The 16,107-nt window shown below is 40.9% G+C and overlaps 1 protein-coding gene across 3 annotated transcripts in view; it reads right to left on the reverse strand.

Annotated features, from left to right (window-relative positions):
- Positions 1-16,107, reverse strand: part of sugct (succinyl-CoA:glutarate-CoA transferase) — a 101,845-nt gene that overhangs the window by 36,832 nt on the left and 48,906 nt on the right. Inside the window, exon 13 of one of the 3 annotated variants that reach the window (XM_078938275.1) lies at positions 3,450-5,989. The exons of the other annotated variants lie outside the window; for them this stretch is intronic. Coding sequence (XP_078794401.1) covers positions 5,963-5,989 — 27 coding nt within the window. The 3' untranslated portion in view covers positions 3,450-5,962. Of the gene's footprint in view, positions 1-3,449; positions 5,990-16,107 lie in introns of those variants that run through there. 3 annotated transcript variants of the gene reach the window in all.

Genomic DNA, 16,107 nt, shown 5'->3' on the forward strand with positions numbered 1-16,107 from the left:
TGATTGATGACTGAAAAAATAAAAAATAAATCACAACCAACTCAGTTTTGCTCCTGCTGCCTTTTAAAAACACACACTAGCATGCATGTTTTACCGGTATGTTTTAACGTGCCCGCGCCTTAAAACCAAGTGCACCTTTTGTATGTGTTAAATGCAGAAACAGCCCGCATGACTGAAACTGCACCCTATAATCCAGTGCGCCTTATGGTCGTGAAAATACCGTAATGTGGCTCTTTGCCTCCTTTCATATTTAGTTTTTTCTGCCTCTTAAACCACATTCAAATCCATCAGAGGGTATTAAAAACAAATAGTAAATAAAATGAATTCCTGTGTGTGTGGAGGGGGCATCTGACCTCCAGGGTAGTCATTCTGTTAACTCTGGCTAAGCCACATTTGATGTGTGTATTGAGGGTGGACACTTTCCTTGAAATAAACAAAAGTACAGTACTTGCTGTTGTGTTGTAGGGAGAGGAGTGTGTTATGGGAAATAATATGGCTTTAATTGCTGTTTGTGTGCATGTCTTGGAAGGTCAGTGCGTGTTGTGGCTCTTTGACTCTCACAGTTAAAAATTTCTGCTCTTTGTGTCAAACTTGTTCGACCCCTGCTTTAGGAGGTATAAAAGTTACTCTGGATTCCTCAGAGAGCACTTCAGGAGAAACACTAAATAAGGATATAAGGTCAGTTCGTTGCAAAAAATAAGAGGGAAGACGTTACACGGGTGAAGTGACTGGTGCCATGACTCACACTTTCTTTAGGTGACCGCTGGCTGGCCCTCAGCCTCGTCACGCCACGCAGCGTCGTCGTTTCCTTCATGTGGTTGGAGTTCCCAGCATGCATCACAACAATGACTTCCAAATGCTCCAAGTCTAAACATGGAGGCTTTGCGCCTCTCTCTTTCTGATCTGTTTAAAGTGTGGTCGACTTGAGGGGTGGAACCCCAGAAACTTGCTCAAGACCACTCCCAGGAACAGTAGAGAAAAAGAGCAGCAAAGAAAGGAACGGTGTCAAGAATTGTATAAATTGAAGTCAGATTTGAGGGGAAAAACAGAAAGACTTTCTTAAAAGATGGGAAGAGACCATCTAAAAAATGGAAACTTAAGGAAAAACCATCACGAGACAGAAGATTAGAGCAAGTGTGAGAACAAAAAGGGATGTTATCGGTATAAAAAAAAATGAAGCAAAAAATGTTAAACAGGCAGAAAGAAATATAAAGGGAATCTCAGGAGGATCCCAAATCATCCCTTCAATGTCCTTGGAAAACCCCACATCTGCAGAGACACGCGGACAAACAGCTGCAGGTTTTTACCATGAGAGAAACCTGCAGGCAGCAGCTGATCTCGCTTCCATACCAAAAGGCGAGCGTGAAGTCTGAGCATGTGTCCCCAAAAAAAAGGAAGTAAAGGCTCTTTTCTAACTTCTATTAGCTGTTATTGTTTGTTGTGAATCAGCTCACTGGTACTGATCCCCCTCCAAACGATCAATCATTAGTTTGATTAACCTGCAGAACAACACAGAGGTTAGATCACCTTATCAATGATCCTAACCAGTAACACTATGGTGATCTTTAACCTTTTTCTGCTTATGAAGGGCCAGAAAAGTAAAATAACCCAATACTCAAACTCCAGTTAATCTTTTTCAAAGAATCTTCCTCCTCCTTTTTCCTGCTCTCCCAGATCCTTCAATCGTCTCCCAAGCCTGATCATATCCTCCAATATGATAGATCTGGCACGAGCAAAAGGCAATGAGACAGAGTTCTTTGCATCTTCTTGTATGTCTTTCATTTTCTGTTCCATGATCAATTACTTTCAACAGATGATACTAAGAGCAGGCAGAGACAGGTCTACCACAGACTGGTAGAGGTCTGAAGAGGTAATCCTGGCTGACGTTTCCTCACCAGTAGCTTCCTCCAGCAGGTACACCTCCCTCTTCTCCTTCTCTTCATTGATCTGCTGAGTCTCAGCATTTTCTTTCAACTTCTGTGGGTTCGCACAGCGAGGTGGGAGGAGTGTATTAATGTGCCCAGTGTGAATGTTTCTGCATCACATTCCAGCCGCTCTGAAAAATCTTGTTATGATAATCAGTGTTGAACAGAAAACACATCCAGGTTCAGCTTGGACTCACGACAGAGTTCTGGTTGTTTTGGCCGTGATGGAGCAGGAACATGGTCGGGCCTCCTCACGTTGGTCTTGTACTTATTTGTCTTCCAGCAGAGATCTCGCTTTTAATGTGAACAGTTTAGTGAAAATAAGCCGACGCCCTCTTCTCTTCTTCTGTGCAATTGCTTTATCTGCCGCTCAAGTTTCCAAATATTTTCTTCTTCTGTTAATGATAGTTCCTGTCAGCTGAACTCGGATCCGCACAGGACATAACATTACTCCAACAGTAACAGCGCTGAGCTCTGAGGTGAGATACGCATCACTTGCTTGGGTTTCTTGCAGTTTTACCCTTCAGATCTCATGTGGCGATCAGCTCGAGTTACATTAATCATTAGTTTGAACCTTTTCATGTGTGAAGATTGAAACTTTGGGTTTGATATTTTTTTTGTGACTTCAACTGAGAGGAGCAGATGTTTCAGAATTCCTTTGTTATCACTTCACATGCACAATCATTTTAGATGTGTTAATGCACATACTGTAGGTATGCATGCATGTGTGTGAGTGTGTGTTTAACAATTACCATTTATGAGTCTTTTGTGTCTAAAGTGAGATACAGAGAAAATCATCGTCTTCTTGTGATGAAGATGTTTGATTTTGACATTTTATGTATTTATTCATTTATATATTTGATTAAAAATAGGCTGCACGGTGGAGCAGTGTTTGGCATTTTCGCCTTACAATGGAATTCCAAACTCAGCTTCCTTCAACAGTCCAAAAACATGCTTTATTGATTACTCTAAATTGTACTTGGGTGGGATTATGATCGTGTATGGATGTGTAATTGTGACAGGCCTGTGACCTGTCCAGGGTGTAGCCAGGACAGACTCCAGCCACCCCGTGACCCTGAGAGGGATTCAGCGGCCTCAGAAAATGGATGGATGGATGTTGTATAATATAGAAAGTGTTGGGATCCCTGCCTCTGTTCCTGTGTGTATTTCTTGCTCCACCCCCTTCTCAGCCGGAGCCACTTCCCTCATCAGGACAACAGCATAAAGCCCAGTTCCTCCAGCCCCTTTTTGCCAGATTGTCCCTTTACTGACTCCATCTCAGCCATTTGGACGGTTTGGTTGCAGAAACCGTTGTTTGATTCTGCCTGTCTGCCCGGCTCCAAGATCTCAATAAATTATCATCCACCAAACTGCTGTCTGCTATCTTTGATCCATCCAGCCTGCTGCTTACAACACAAAGGTTTATTAGAGCAGTGGTTCCTCGGGCCGCGGAACTGGACCGGCACGTGGGCCACTTGGTACCGGGCCGCAGAGACAAAGAAATACAGACACTAACTTTGATTATATCCATTTTGTTTATTTTCTGATAAAGTTATATTTCGGAAAACTCCCGGATTCTATTCACCACATCCATCTGTCTTGACGTGTGATGTGACTTTAATCAGCTGCTCAGACCACTAAGTTAGTAGCCCATAAAACTAATGAAAAACATTCAAAAACGTATTTGGAAAGTGTCTTTAAGGAGAAAAGAGCCAGTGAGGAAACCAAATAAAGAAAAAAAACCTGCTATTTACAGACAAAACCAGATGTTTTCCTCAAAATACAGATTTATTGAGACAGACCAGAATCTGCCCCGATCTGCCTGATACACGGCGACTGATTCTCAAATGTTTTACATTGGCAGATAATAAAGACACGGTGGATTCACATTTATCATTATATCTATAAAATACCAGTTTTACGATGGTTGTGTCATTTTATTTTGCGTTATTTATCCATCACAACTTAAAAGTTGGAAGCAACTAAAGTTGGCATTTGGTAATAAGCTTCCACATTGACGTCTTCATCTTCATCACAAAGTTTAAGTTTAAACTAGCCGCAAATATTTTACAGAGAATGAAGATTCAATCAAATAAAGTTTCCAATCTTCTGAAGATGTTTCTGAGGAAACTTGTAAAAGGGAGATTAGGAATGAATTAGGCAGGCAGCTAAAAAACTAGAACAGAAAATGTTCATGTGATAAAAAATCGCTTTTATTGAATTTTAACAAATCAGAAACAATTTCTAAAAATCAACTGTTTTGTGTCATTGAATCTGTGTCATCTGCAAAAAAAAAATACTAATGTTTTCAGATTTTATAAAAACAAATCTTTTTTGAAATAATAACATTTTTTTTTTTTAACCGGAAGTTAAAAAATATATTAAACACCAACTTTGTCCCCATTCGGACCAGTCCTGGCATTAAACCGGTTTGAGACCTGAAAAAGATTGGGGAAAAGAGCATTGAGCTCAAACCTGCTTTTTGTAATGTGGTTATCTGAGGATGAGGTTTTGTTACTCCTATCCTGTTGGTTTTTTTCACTTAGTTCTAGTTTTCTTGTGTGTTAGTAACCTGTTTTTCGTCAAGTAATGTTTGTTAACAAATCTCAGCAGCTTTTCTTCAATAATCTTTCATATTCATTCGGTGATTTTAAGTTCTCACATTGTAAACTCTTTTGCCACCCTTTGCTTTTGTGATTTAGAGATTTCCTTTTTCAGTTTACACTGTTTTATGTTTTGTTTTTGAAAGGTTTGCTTCTGGTTCCACAGACATCTATCTATATGGTAAACTGTTAACTGTTTGCACATCAACAACAGAGGAGGGCGGTGTTCTCCTCCTTGCCACCTCCTGTTTCCTACCTGGCCCAGGTGAAGCAGATCTGATCAGCCGGTTGGTATGATGGCCAACAGGGGCAGTGTGTGATGGAAACTTGGTGCTGGTATGTTGTTATCATATGAATTTTTTCCTTTTAACTTTTTTATTCCTATACTGTTGGCCCTTTTTTGGAAAGGGGGCTGGAAAGGGTTTACTTTGTGGCTTGGTAGTTTGGTTTGGTAGTCGGGCTGGATCTGTCGCCTTTAGTTTGTTTTTAACAGGGTTTTTAGTCCTTTTTTCTCCTAATACTAAACTAATTATTTCTCCTTCCAAGGTACAGGACGGATCTTTGGCCTGGAAGTAAGAAAACATGGCCCCTGTGGTTTAGTCTAAACTTTGGGTTGCATGAGGTCTCACAGAGCCCTTACCTGAATTTCAGCAGGTTTTGCCTGTTTGTAAAAAAAAAAAAAAGAAGAAGAAAAAAACCTCCTGTAGGGAATTTGAAGCGCCTCTTTGTTTGAACGTGTTGAACAAATCCTTTTCTAACACATACTCGGGGATGAAATGAGGCTATAATAAATAACATGTTTCAGCTTGATGCTCAGATCTAACAAAATGGTGACACCCTCATCTTCCTGAAGCAGCTCATTCCCTCAAACAGACAGTTGACAGGAAGTTGAGCTTTACATGGATTCTCTCAGCCAATCACCTGCTGTCAGTGTCTGTCATCTCTGTGTAGCTGGACTTCATCAAACCACAGCTCTCACTGTCATACTCCTCCTCATAACTATTTTACTGCAGTGCTTCATCAGGTCCTTTGGTCACTATGGTTACCATCAACAAAAGCTCTTGACTCATTCCTCTTTTGTTGTAGGACACAGTTTGGTTCCAAAGATGGGAGTCTTTTGGACTGTGTGAGGTTCAGCACTTCTATGCCAATAAATGTTGCTCTTCTGTGTTTTGAACTGAAATAGGTGCAGTTTTTTCACCAGAGGGAGGAACTAGTGTTAAGTCTCACGTTGTCACAGCTTCAAGTAAAGCAAAACCACCTTCATGTTCTGCATGAGTGGATAAACCCATAGGATGACTCAACCAACTATATATGCATATATATGCAATCTCATTTAGCAGCATATTTTAATATGATTGATTTTGATTTGAGTGTCACCATCACCAGCCCTCTTTCTCAGTCCAGTATCAGTCTTCAGCCCCCCAGGAATGATTAAATCCACACCTGATGGAGCGGCAGCTGCAGAAGCAGGAACACATGGGAGAAAGGAAGAACAGGCTGATTGGATTTTTTGATTGCAGGAGGGAGACGACCCAAAAGAAACTCAATGATTTTGCCGACTTTGTACACCATGCCCTACCTAAGACACAGAAAAACGTGACATTAAAGCACATTTTTCCATCAAAGAAAGCAGGGTGGGAAATCGTTTTTTGTTACAAATCTTGGTTTTGGTACAACTGAGATGCTTTTAGACTGAAGGTGAGAGGAAGTGTGTTCTTAAATAATTTCTTTTTCTCAGACACGGTTTGTTTTTGTCAAACGTACCTTACATGTTTCGGCGGATAACCTTCCACCTTCGTCAGAGTCGTGTAGACACAATGAACGTAATTGAATTGTGACAGAAAGTACGATGAACAACAGGACAAATATTTATTTTTAACTCACTAACCTAAATGACTGGAAATAGGTGAGTTTAAACTGCAATAGGGCCCAAAAAAGTTAGAAAAGCGTCAAAATATATATATATAATCAGCAACAATAAGGGGGTTTAGTAGTTAATAGTTGGACCAAATTAAAAAAGAGAGACTCTTACTATTCAGAGGTTGTGTGTCAATGTCTGCCTTTAAAACACTACGAAACTGTTGATGTGATGAGTAACCGATTAATGTGAATGAAAATCTATTACTAAAGGCGAGTCTTAATTACTCCCACTGGTTTCTGAAATACTCAGAAACAAATCTAAAAGTGAAGCAGACAGAATAGGGGACACAGCCTGTTTAGCCTGCTCATAATTACCATTTTTTAATCAATTGCATCATTGTTTAATGAGTTTCTGTTTTACCTTCTAACGTTGTATTGCTTTCATGCAGTCTTCAAGCAGGTCAGGTCAAGTTCAGCTTTTATCAAGCATCACTGTTAAGATAAAAGCTGAAGGAATACAAGCAAGTGGAAGATGAGAACTGGTGAAAATGCGGAGAAGGAAACTCTTGTGAGGGCGCTGTCAGGAAACAATCAATGAATCTCAGAGTTTTTCCCTGAAAACATTTCCTTTTTGGGACACACATCAAACTGGGAGGACTTCACTCCTGGAAAGCATTAGAAATTTCCAAATCTTCCAGGTGTTTCCAGGAAGAAGGATTCCAAAGCTGTCAGGCCTGGTGAAAAACTAATGCGGCAAAATAACATTTAACAAAATTGACTCATAATTTATTTCTTAAAGAAACTTTGATGACTTGTATTCTGATGGAGCAACCGGCCAACAAAGAGACGCCATTGGGATTCATCCGACTCCCTGATGGAGTCAGACCACTCAAACTATAAAACAACACAAGTCGCACAAACACAGAAGGAGCGTGTTTTAAACTGAACAAGCGCCCGTTTTTCAATTCAACTGTGCCATGTAACAAGGCTGAAATTTATATTCAGGCATTTATAAGACAATTTTATTCAGAGGAGCTCTCGAATACCAAAGCAACGGAATCACATCTTAAAGTCCCATTCCGATCATCCCTTAATCTTTTCCCAGTGGTCTTTAAATGATGATTATGCTGCTTTTAGCCAAAACAAAAAATAAAAATCATTTTTTAGAACACCCCCCCCATCACCCATCATTTTACACTCTCCTGCAGCTCCTCACAACCCCAACATAACATTAGCAGTGCAACAAAGATGGTGAGAAATATTGAAGCTATCCAGCCGTACAGTTTAGATCCAGACTCCAGCTCAGACAAGGAAAACAAAGACCTACATGGATCTGTTTGTCTGCAAGTGGATAAATGGTAAATGACGTATACTTATATAGCGCTTTCTACCCTCTTTCAAAGGCCCAAAGCGCTTTACAGTCACCGTCCCATTCACCCATGCACACACACACATTCACACACTGGCGGTCGCTCCGCTGCCAAACACTGGCGCCAACCTCCCACCAGAGGCAAGGTGGGGTTCAGTGTCTTGCCCAAGGACACTTTGACACATGGGCGTGCAAGGCGGGAATCGAACCTGCAATCTTTCGATCATGGGTCGACCGCCCTACTGCTGCACCACGGCCACCCGATAAATCAGGATTGGGTGGAGCGGGGAACTTGTGGCCCACCCAGCGTATTTTCTTCTTCACAAATATACTCTGGTGCAGAGGTAGAGCGGTCGACCTCTGCTCAGAAGATCACAGGTTCAGTTCCAGCCTTGCTCAGCCATGCCTTTGGGCAAGAATGGCGCCATTGTTCGGCGGTGTGTGTGTGTTTATGGTTGAATGGGACTGTGACTGTAAAGCGCTTTAGTCCTTCTGAGAAGGTAAAAAAGCGCTGTATAAGTAAACGGCATTTACCATTTTTTCAAACTGCATTTTTTTCGTCTGTTTCTGATTCACAATGATTTGAATAAAGAAATCATCAGAAATGTAATTTTGATCTTAATTATCATTATATATTTCCTCCATCATCAGAAACAAGTTACAAGAACATGTTAAAAACACCCAAAACACCATTCTCATCGGAGTAGGTCTTCAAATGCTCTAAAGAATGTGTTGGAAAAGATATTCTTTAAAGGAGAATATATTTCTTCATGATGGATCTCAGAGCTGAGGAGCTGCTCTGAGATCTACTGCTGCAGGACCACCAGCTATTGTTCAGGAGGGAGGAGTGGTAGACCTGCAAGAGGGAGTTTAGGTAGAATGTTCCTGAAGTTATCACAAGGGTTTAAATACATTTTAAAAATATGAATGTTCATCAAGATGGGAAACTTTTTTCAGGAAATGTAATGTGCTCTTTGATGTTGGAGTTTCCACACAGCCACTGTACAGTGGTGAAGACCATTGTGATTCTTCCTTCCACATCATGTCAAATCCAGACAGAACACAGGTGGAAACTCCGGAAGTTCAAATTATTCATGACAAAGGACTTTCAAGTGGAGCCGTAAATTTCTTCCACGTTTGGGTCAAACAGCTTCTTGTGGACTGGCTCTACCTGTGGTTTCATTCTGAAATGACAAATCTTCCCTCTAGGACATGAACTGGAGCAGGAAGTTGTGGCTGGGCTTCTTCGTCGTTGCTTGCAAAGTTGCTGCTCTGCCAAAAAAACACTCAGAGGAGCAAGCTTTCTGCTGACACAATGTTCATCTGACGCCCGTGATTCACTGTTTTCGTGGTTTGGAATACTTTTTAGCGGTAAATCATGAAACCTTCAGGGAGGTTAGTGATTTATAAAGATAAACCAACCTGAAATGAGACTTAAACCAGCTGAAGAACTAAACTGAACATCTGAGAAGGTGTTGAGATATCTACTAAAGACTTCCAGATTCTTCTGCAATAATGTTTACGATGTTCCTGACTAGGATGGTCCAAATATTCCTCCCTAATTGCCATGTCATGGTCTGAACTTTCTCTTTCTTTTTGCCAGCCTCGTCATTCTTCACCCTTGACCTGCTTTTCTCCATCTATATCAAATGAAGCGTCTGAAAGTTCAATCAGCTGTTCTGTTATGAAACAAACTGTTTCTTAAATCCACTCATCTTCTTCTTCTCATCCAGAACCGGGTCAGCAGAGATGTCAGCAAAGATGCCCTGACTTCCCTCTCCCCGTTCACTTCCTCCAGCTCCTCTGGCGGTACCCCGAGGCGTTCACAGGACATGCAGAAGAGACTACGGTCTCTCCTGCATGTCCTGGGTCTACGCCGAGATCTTAGATCCAGCTCTGCCGTGGTCATCATCCCTTCAGCTCAGTGAAAAGGATTATAACAGACAGGACACAGAAGTAGAAGTGGCTTTTGGTGATGATGTGTCCCAGAAGAAGAACGTTTTTTGGAGAATTACTGATACTCCACAGACGAGACATTTACCAAACTGTATCTCATTTTCCTTTTATGTCATGTTTGTACTTATCATTTCTTCCTTCTTGGTCTGTTTTCTGTTGCAGAATCACTTCAACAACTAGTTTCTATGAAAACTGGCAAAGATCCAGAGCTCAGGCCATTCAGTGTCAGCTATCTAATTGAAATCCTTCTCTTTTCTTTTTTCAAATGGTGAAAACAACATTTTAAATAAAAATCAGTCATCGATCCCCCCAAAGCTTCACCTCCATCAGCTCACCACTCATCCAGAGCAGAAACTTATTTCCCTGGAGCAGCAGTCAGCTGTCAGGCTGCAGTTGATCCAGGTTATCTGGGAACAGACGCCTTTCGGCCTGCGTGACCCAGAGGCAGCATCAGGTCTGTTAGCACGACTTTAAATCCAGTCTATCCTGCAACTAACCTCCAACAACGGCCCACAAGTAATGAGAAAGACTCCAGATGCTCCCAGGATTGTTTGATTCCCTTATATAAACCACTGATCATCCATCACTTTTTAGAGCCAGTCGATTTAAAAGACCAAACCCTTAGAGGTTTTCAAAGGTTACACTCCATGCTACTGCCAACTGCTAAAATGAGGGATTGATTGACTCATCCTCTTTATTCTGCTTATCTTTGCAGTGAGAGTTGGGTCATATGTTCAGAAGTATTTCTTAATAATTTGAATCTTCAGAGGTTTAAACTTGTAGTTTTAGCAGTTGTTCATCTTCTGAACAGACAGATGATTCTCAGGGTTGTGGTTCTGCAGGGAAGCTTCAATCACAATCGAAACAGCAGGCCTCCAGGATTGTAAAGAATGACTCCAGACCAGGAGATCCATTCTGCAGTAAGATCCATCCATCTCTGAGGCAGAAATACCGTCACGCTTGATAAATATGAAACAAATCTGCACATTATCTCTTTATAACCTTTATGTCCCACAGCTGACAGCATAAAGGAGAGGCCAGGTGTCCAGAGGTGATGGATGAATCTCTGTATCTGTCCTCAGACCATCATCCATCCCTCTCTGTTTACAAAGATTACTATGCTTCCCAATAGATGGTGTGAGGTCCTGGGCCGGCTGGAAAGCAACGCCTCTAATGTGCCGGCTCTACTCAACACTTTCCAGACAGCAATAAAGGTTATTTTCAGAACTTCTGAGCAAACAAAGACAGCCGAAGATCAAAGAAAGGCTAAAGTTTAGTTCCAAATGGCAGATGAAAAAGTCAAATAGAAGCAAACTCTTGTTACTCAGCAGTTAAAGCAGAAAACGGTCGCAGCTGGCGGGGGTTTATCCTCCAAAAAAACCACAAAAGAAACCATGACAGCAGACTGTGCTGGCTGGTTTAACATTTGATGTCCGGCCACATAATAGGTTGTTTTAAGTGTTTTTAAATCTAATCTGAGCATGTCAGTCTGACTAAAATCCAGCTTTCGTAGCAGACTGATACGTAGATTGACACAGAATTACTTTGCTTTGAGCGACTAACTAGAATCAAATAGATTATGCTCTGTGATGACTCAGCACTCTCTGACCTGGGTTCTGACTCCAAATCACCAAAAGAAGCTGGTAGAAAATAACAATAATAAAAAACTGCATCCAAAACACAACTAGACGAGTCCTTCATTTTTCTGTTTAAAGCTAGAAACTTTATAAAAGACCTTCACATCTGGTTATACATTAAATAGCATTTTTTTTTTTAAATAAAGAATGGGATTTGTTGAATTTAACTTTAGTCAACTGAATTATGGAAAGAAAAAAAATGGGCAGCTTACTGGTTAACAAAGTAGTCTGGAACCAAATGAAAAATTCAATTTTTATGCAGATGACACCTTATTGAATCTATTCTACGACCACATTTAAAGTCAAATAAACTCTTTAAAATGTCCTACAAAAGCAATTTTTCCAAGCCTACTTCGATCAGCCATTATCCTTTCATCAAGATTTTAAGGGCTTTCTTACTCATACTACCGTTCTATTAACCCCTGATGTGACATTAAATCGTGACATTTAAAACTAAATAAAGTTCTGATCTGGTGTTGAAAGCCTGATGCAGAATTCTTCTGCACAAGACCAAACCACCTTCCTCAGCTTTGATGCTGTTGTACTGCTGCTTCCGCAGATGACCAAACATAAAACTGTGGAAGACCCATTAGCAAGCCATGATGGATGTGAGCTTTCTGATATGACAGAGTCGATAAAGTTCAGTTCCCCTGAGCGTTGCAGAAAAACTGTTAGAACTGGATCAACAGAAAAGTTTACAACCGCAGTGACTAAAGACTGGTTTACCCTCTGAACAATGCAACACCGTGTTTGAGGGTTTGAATCCCAGCCTCTAGTGCTGCATGCAAGTCATTCTCCATTTTCAGCCTGAGCAGAATCACTGATGTTGAGTGTTTGCCTCCACATCAGAGGCTGGGAGCTCTCAGCTGGGACCAATCAGGAGCAGCTCCAGTCATCAGGATATTAAAGCCATCTTTAGCTGTATGCTTTATGCAGGAACTGGACATTTTCCAGGTGGTGTGATACACAGACATAAGGTTTGAGGTTGTACAAACACCGTCGGCTACTGCTGAACTCCATAGAGGAGTGAGGCAGCAAAGAGGTAGTCAATTTGGCAGTTTTTAGGCAGTTTAGCTCAGGCGGTACAGCAGGTCGTCCAACAACCGAAGGGTTGGCGGATCGATCCCCGCTCTTCCCAGCCAGCTGTTGCCCCCCGAACGCAGCTAGCCTGCAGCTCACCACTCCCCCCAAGGCATGGGTCAAATGTGGATGATGGCGGCAAGTGGCTCAGCCGGTAGAGCAGGTCGTCCAGTAACCGAACGGTTGGTGGTTAGATCCCCGCTCTCCCCAGCCAGCTGTCGTCTCCCGGGCACGGCTGGTTTGCAGGGGATGGGTCAAAATGCAGAGAACAATTTCCCCATTGTGGGACAAATAAAAGTATAAATAATTATTATAATGAATTAATTTATTATTATTAATTATTATTAAAGAGGACTCATTCATTAAAATGAAGTCACAAAAACACCTCAAAAAATAAGATAAAGGCTGATTAAAATGACTGTGTTGCAAGATCAGGACAGGTTTCAGGCATGGAGGACTTAATGCATCATTTTCCTTCAGCATCTCCTTCTTGTTAAGGAAGGCTCATTCTAATTGTGATTCCAAGAGAAGTTCATGAATCACTTTGAACCAGAGAACAAACCACAGATCAATCATTTCAGTCTGATGGATCCCACCGTGTGAGGTCTGCTGCATTCACGTATGAAGTTTTCTGGAATACACTGCCTATTTAATTCTGCTCGACAAATCCACTTTGAAAATAAATGTGTTTAATGACAGCTTCAACAGAGTGAAAGGAGTAAGGGGATTTCATGTTATGCAATTCAGAGCCAAAAATCCAACATTTAGTTAATAAAAGGTCCAAATCTATAGAGCTATGGACGCAGCAAGATCATGATTATAAAAAGTCATCATTTCTACTCTGCTTTCTCCCTAAATGGAAGAAAAGAGGCGTTGAAAACTTTTGGATAAAAGTTCTTGCAGTTGATACTCAGATGAGTGATTGTACTCCACTGGAACAGCTGCTAATGCGTCTGCAGCATTTTAACATGCTGACCCTTAATGACCCCATGTGAGATTATTCAACCTACCTACCAAGTATAAATGAGGAGGCAATGATTAATGGACACATTATAAGCGCTTTGAGCAACAAGAAAAAGTGCAGATATATCTAATCCATTATTATCATTATTATTACCTACATCTTCTTTAGACAACAGGAGGAGAAACATTGGCTCAGCCAGCTCTGCGAATGCTGGTCTAGCCTCAGGAGACCAGAAAATAGCAGCAACACCTCAGAGAACCAAAGAATAAAGGGATGGGAGATCCTGAGCAAGGAGGAAGGGGAAAGGAAGAGCTTTTTTCCAAATGATTTTCAGATTTCAGACTTGCAGCAATGACTTCCACCCATCCTGGTTAGCTGCAGAGCTGTGCAACTGCCACAAACCGGCAACTCCCAGTTGTGTCAAGTGACGACAGCAACCCACATCCAGAACAGATCACCAGTCTGTTGCACCTACTGCTAATTTACACCTTTAAGTCAGTATTCTGCAAGTTTTGGTGGAGCTTCAAGATCAGCTTTATGAAGACGTACTGAAACCATTCAGATGCTAACATCACCAGACAGTTTTAGTTAGAAAAACAGCAAGGTAATAAGAACTCTGTCCCTAAAAGAGGCGTGTCTGAAGTAATGGGAGGAATGTAAAATGAGAATAAAACCACAACAAAGTCATTTTACAGCAGTGAACAAGTACCGCTCAAAGGCTTTTAGACCAACACAGACATGTTTTCAACACTATTACAGTGTGTAATAGTTTAAATGTTGAATTACAGCATTTAAACGAAATTCTAGAAGATGACAAAGACGTCTTGAAAGTGGTTCAAGTCAGACCAATAAACTTCCTCTTAAACTTGGAAAACAGGTCCAAGATATGCCTTTACTGGTATTGTCACAGAAAACGATGGTTACTATTGTTTGCATTTGATGAATGTAGAAATAGATTAACTGGTTAAATTGGAGTCACAGGCAGAGGCCCCATGCCAAAGATAAAGCACTGGCTTTATATCTTATCTTTGTTAGAACGGATCCGGAAGAAGGGTAATAAGCTAATACCTGCTAACAACATGTAGCCATGGTAACAACATGATTTAGCCGTGGATGAACATAAACTGGAATAACATCAACCTTTATTTAGTCTGACCCGACTGGTAACACAAATTCACAGGATTGTTTGTATGGTTTCTCAGGACTGATCATTCAAAATCCGCCTCCGCTAGCGCACACACTGTCCCAAAGCTGCTTCTCTGCTTGGATTGGGGATACCAATCTCCCGGGAGACGCGGTACTCCTTAGTCCGGCCTGCAGAGCAGCCGGATGGACTGTGGTCCGAAGCCTCCTCTGGAGTGCACACCATAACAAAGCACCTTCCCCTTGCCTGAAAAAAAACCTTTTGTTTTGTTTTTGCTGCAAACACGAAGCTTCGAGTCTGGCTACTCTGCTCAGACACGGTTCGCTCGCGTGGAGCAGCCGGTTCATTCTAACAGCGACAGATCTTTATACAAAGTGGGTTGTAGTAAAATCTCTCTATAAAAATTACAAAGTATAAAGTCAGACACAAATTATGAAGGAAAATGAAATACTTTTTTTAACCTTTCCTTTGTAATGGCCTTCCACTCTACCCTTCCAAAGGGTGTCAAATGAGAACAGTAGAGTGGAATGCCACTGTTCATAGATTACATGTACATGTACATATTACATGTTTTGTCAGGTTTCACGTTGACTCAGCCGTTTTCAGTCCTGTGATGAAATGGTACATTTTCCTTCCCTTACGACTACAAACTCCACAACCTTACTCTGCTGGTAGGTACCGCAAAGGGTGTCACTGCACATACAGTTTGCACATATTTACATCGCCATTGAATAACTTGGTTTCCGCACTGGAAATTTTACAGTGTTAACAAATATGTCGCTGTGCTTTACAGAATAGCTTATACTTTGATTTTGATTCGAAACCAGGCATAATGGACTTAGCAGACATTTGTGAACCAATGGCAGCTTTGACATGACTTTGGATTGATTTCACAGCTTTATGAAAGGTACAAGATAAATAAGGTTCTAAAAACCGCCTCCTTAACATTGAGCAAACTTGATGAAATGCGCTGCATTTGTCATGACCGATTATATTAATGTGCATGGTAAGGAGTGTTCACAGGTTCAAGCCCTTACTACCAAATAGTAAACTGCACTCTGCAGACATGAAGCATATAATAACATAAATTAAAAGATCTTGTAAAAATTTTTAAAAACTGTCAAATGTGAAAAATTGATGGTTAATAAAGCACAGAGAGGGAAGATATGGTATGTAAAAAGACAAAAAAAAATCCTTGATATGACCTGTGAATATCTATATTTCCCATTGTATTCTATCCGCAAAACAAAGGTCATCATTGAGACGTAAAATATGAATAACTTAATTTTAGGTCGATTAAGCTACTTTACTTATTTCTAAGTTCAGATTTGGAAGCTCTATCGTTTGTGGTCACCCACCTTTGTCTCTGGAGCTTAGAACATTGTGGCTTGTGGTCCCTACTGATGCTGTAACAATGTTTCAAGAGGGGTGAGTCATGATTGTTTTCCATCATTTACCGTATTTTCTACACTGTAAGGCATCACAGGTGTTACCCACATCTATGAGAGTTACAGGTATTGTGAGTTTGCTAACATAGCTAACGTGTAGACTGTTCCACAACTTCCG

This window comes from Oryzias latipes, chromosome 20 (genome assembly GCF_053564925.1).
Source record: "Oryzias latipes strain Hd-rR chromosome 20, Olatipes_Hd-rR_3.1".
Lineage (NCBI taxonomy): Eukaryota > Metazoa > Chordata > Actinopteri > Beloniformes > Adrianichthyidae > Oryzias > Oryzias latipes.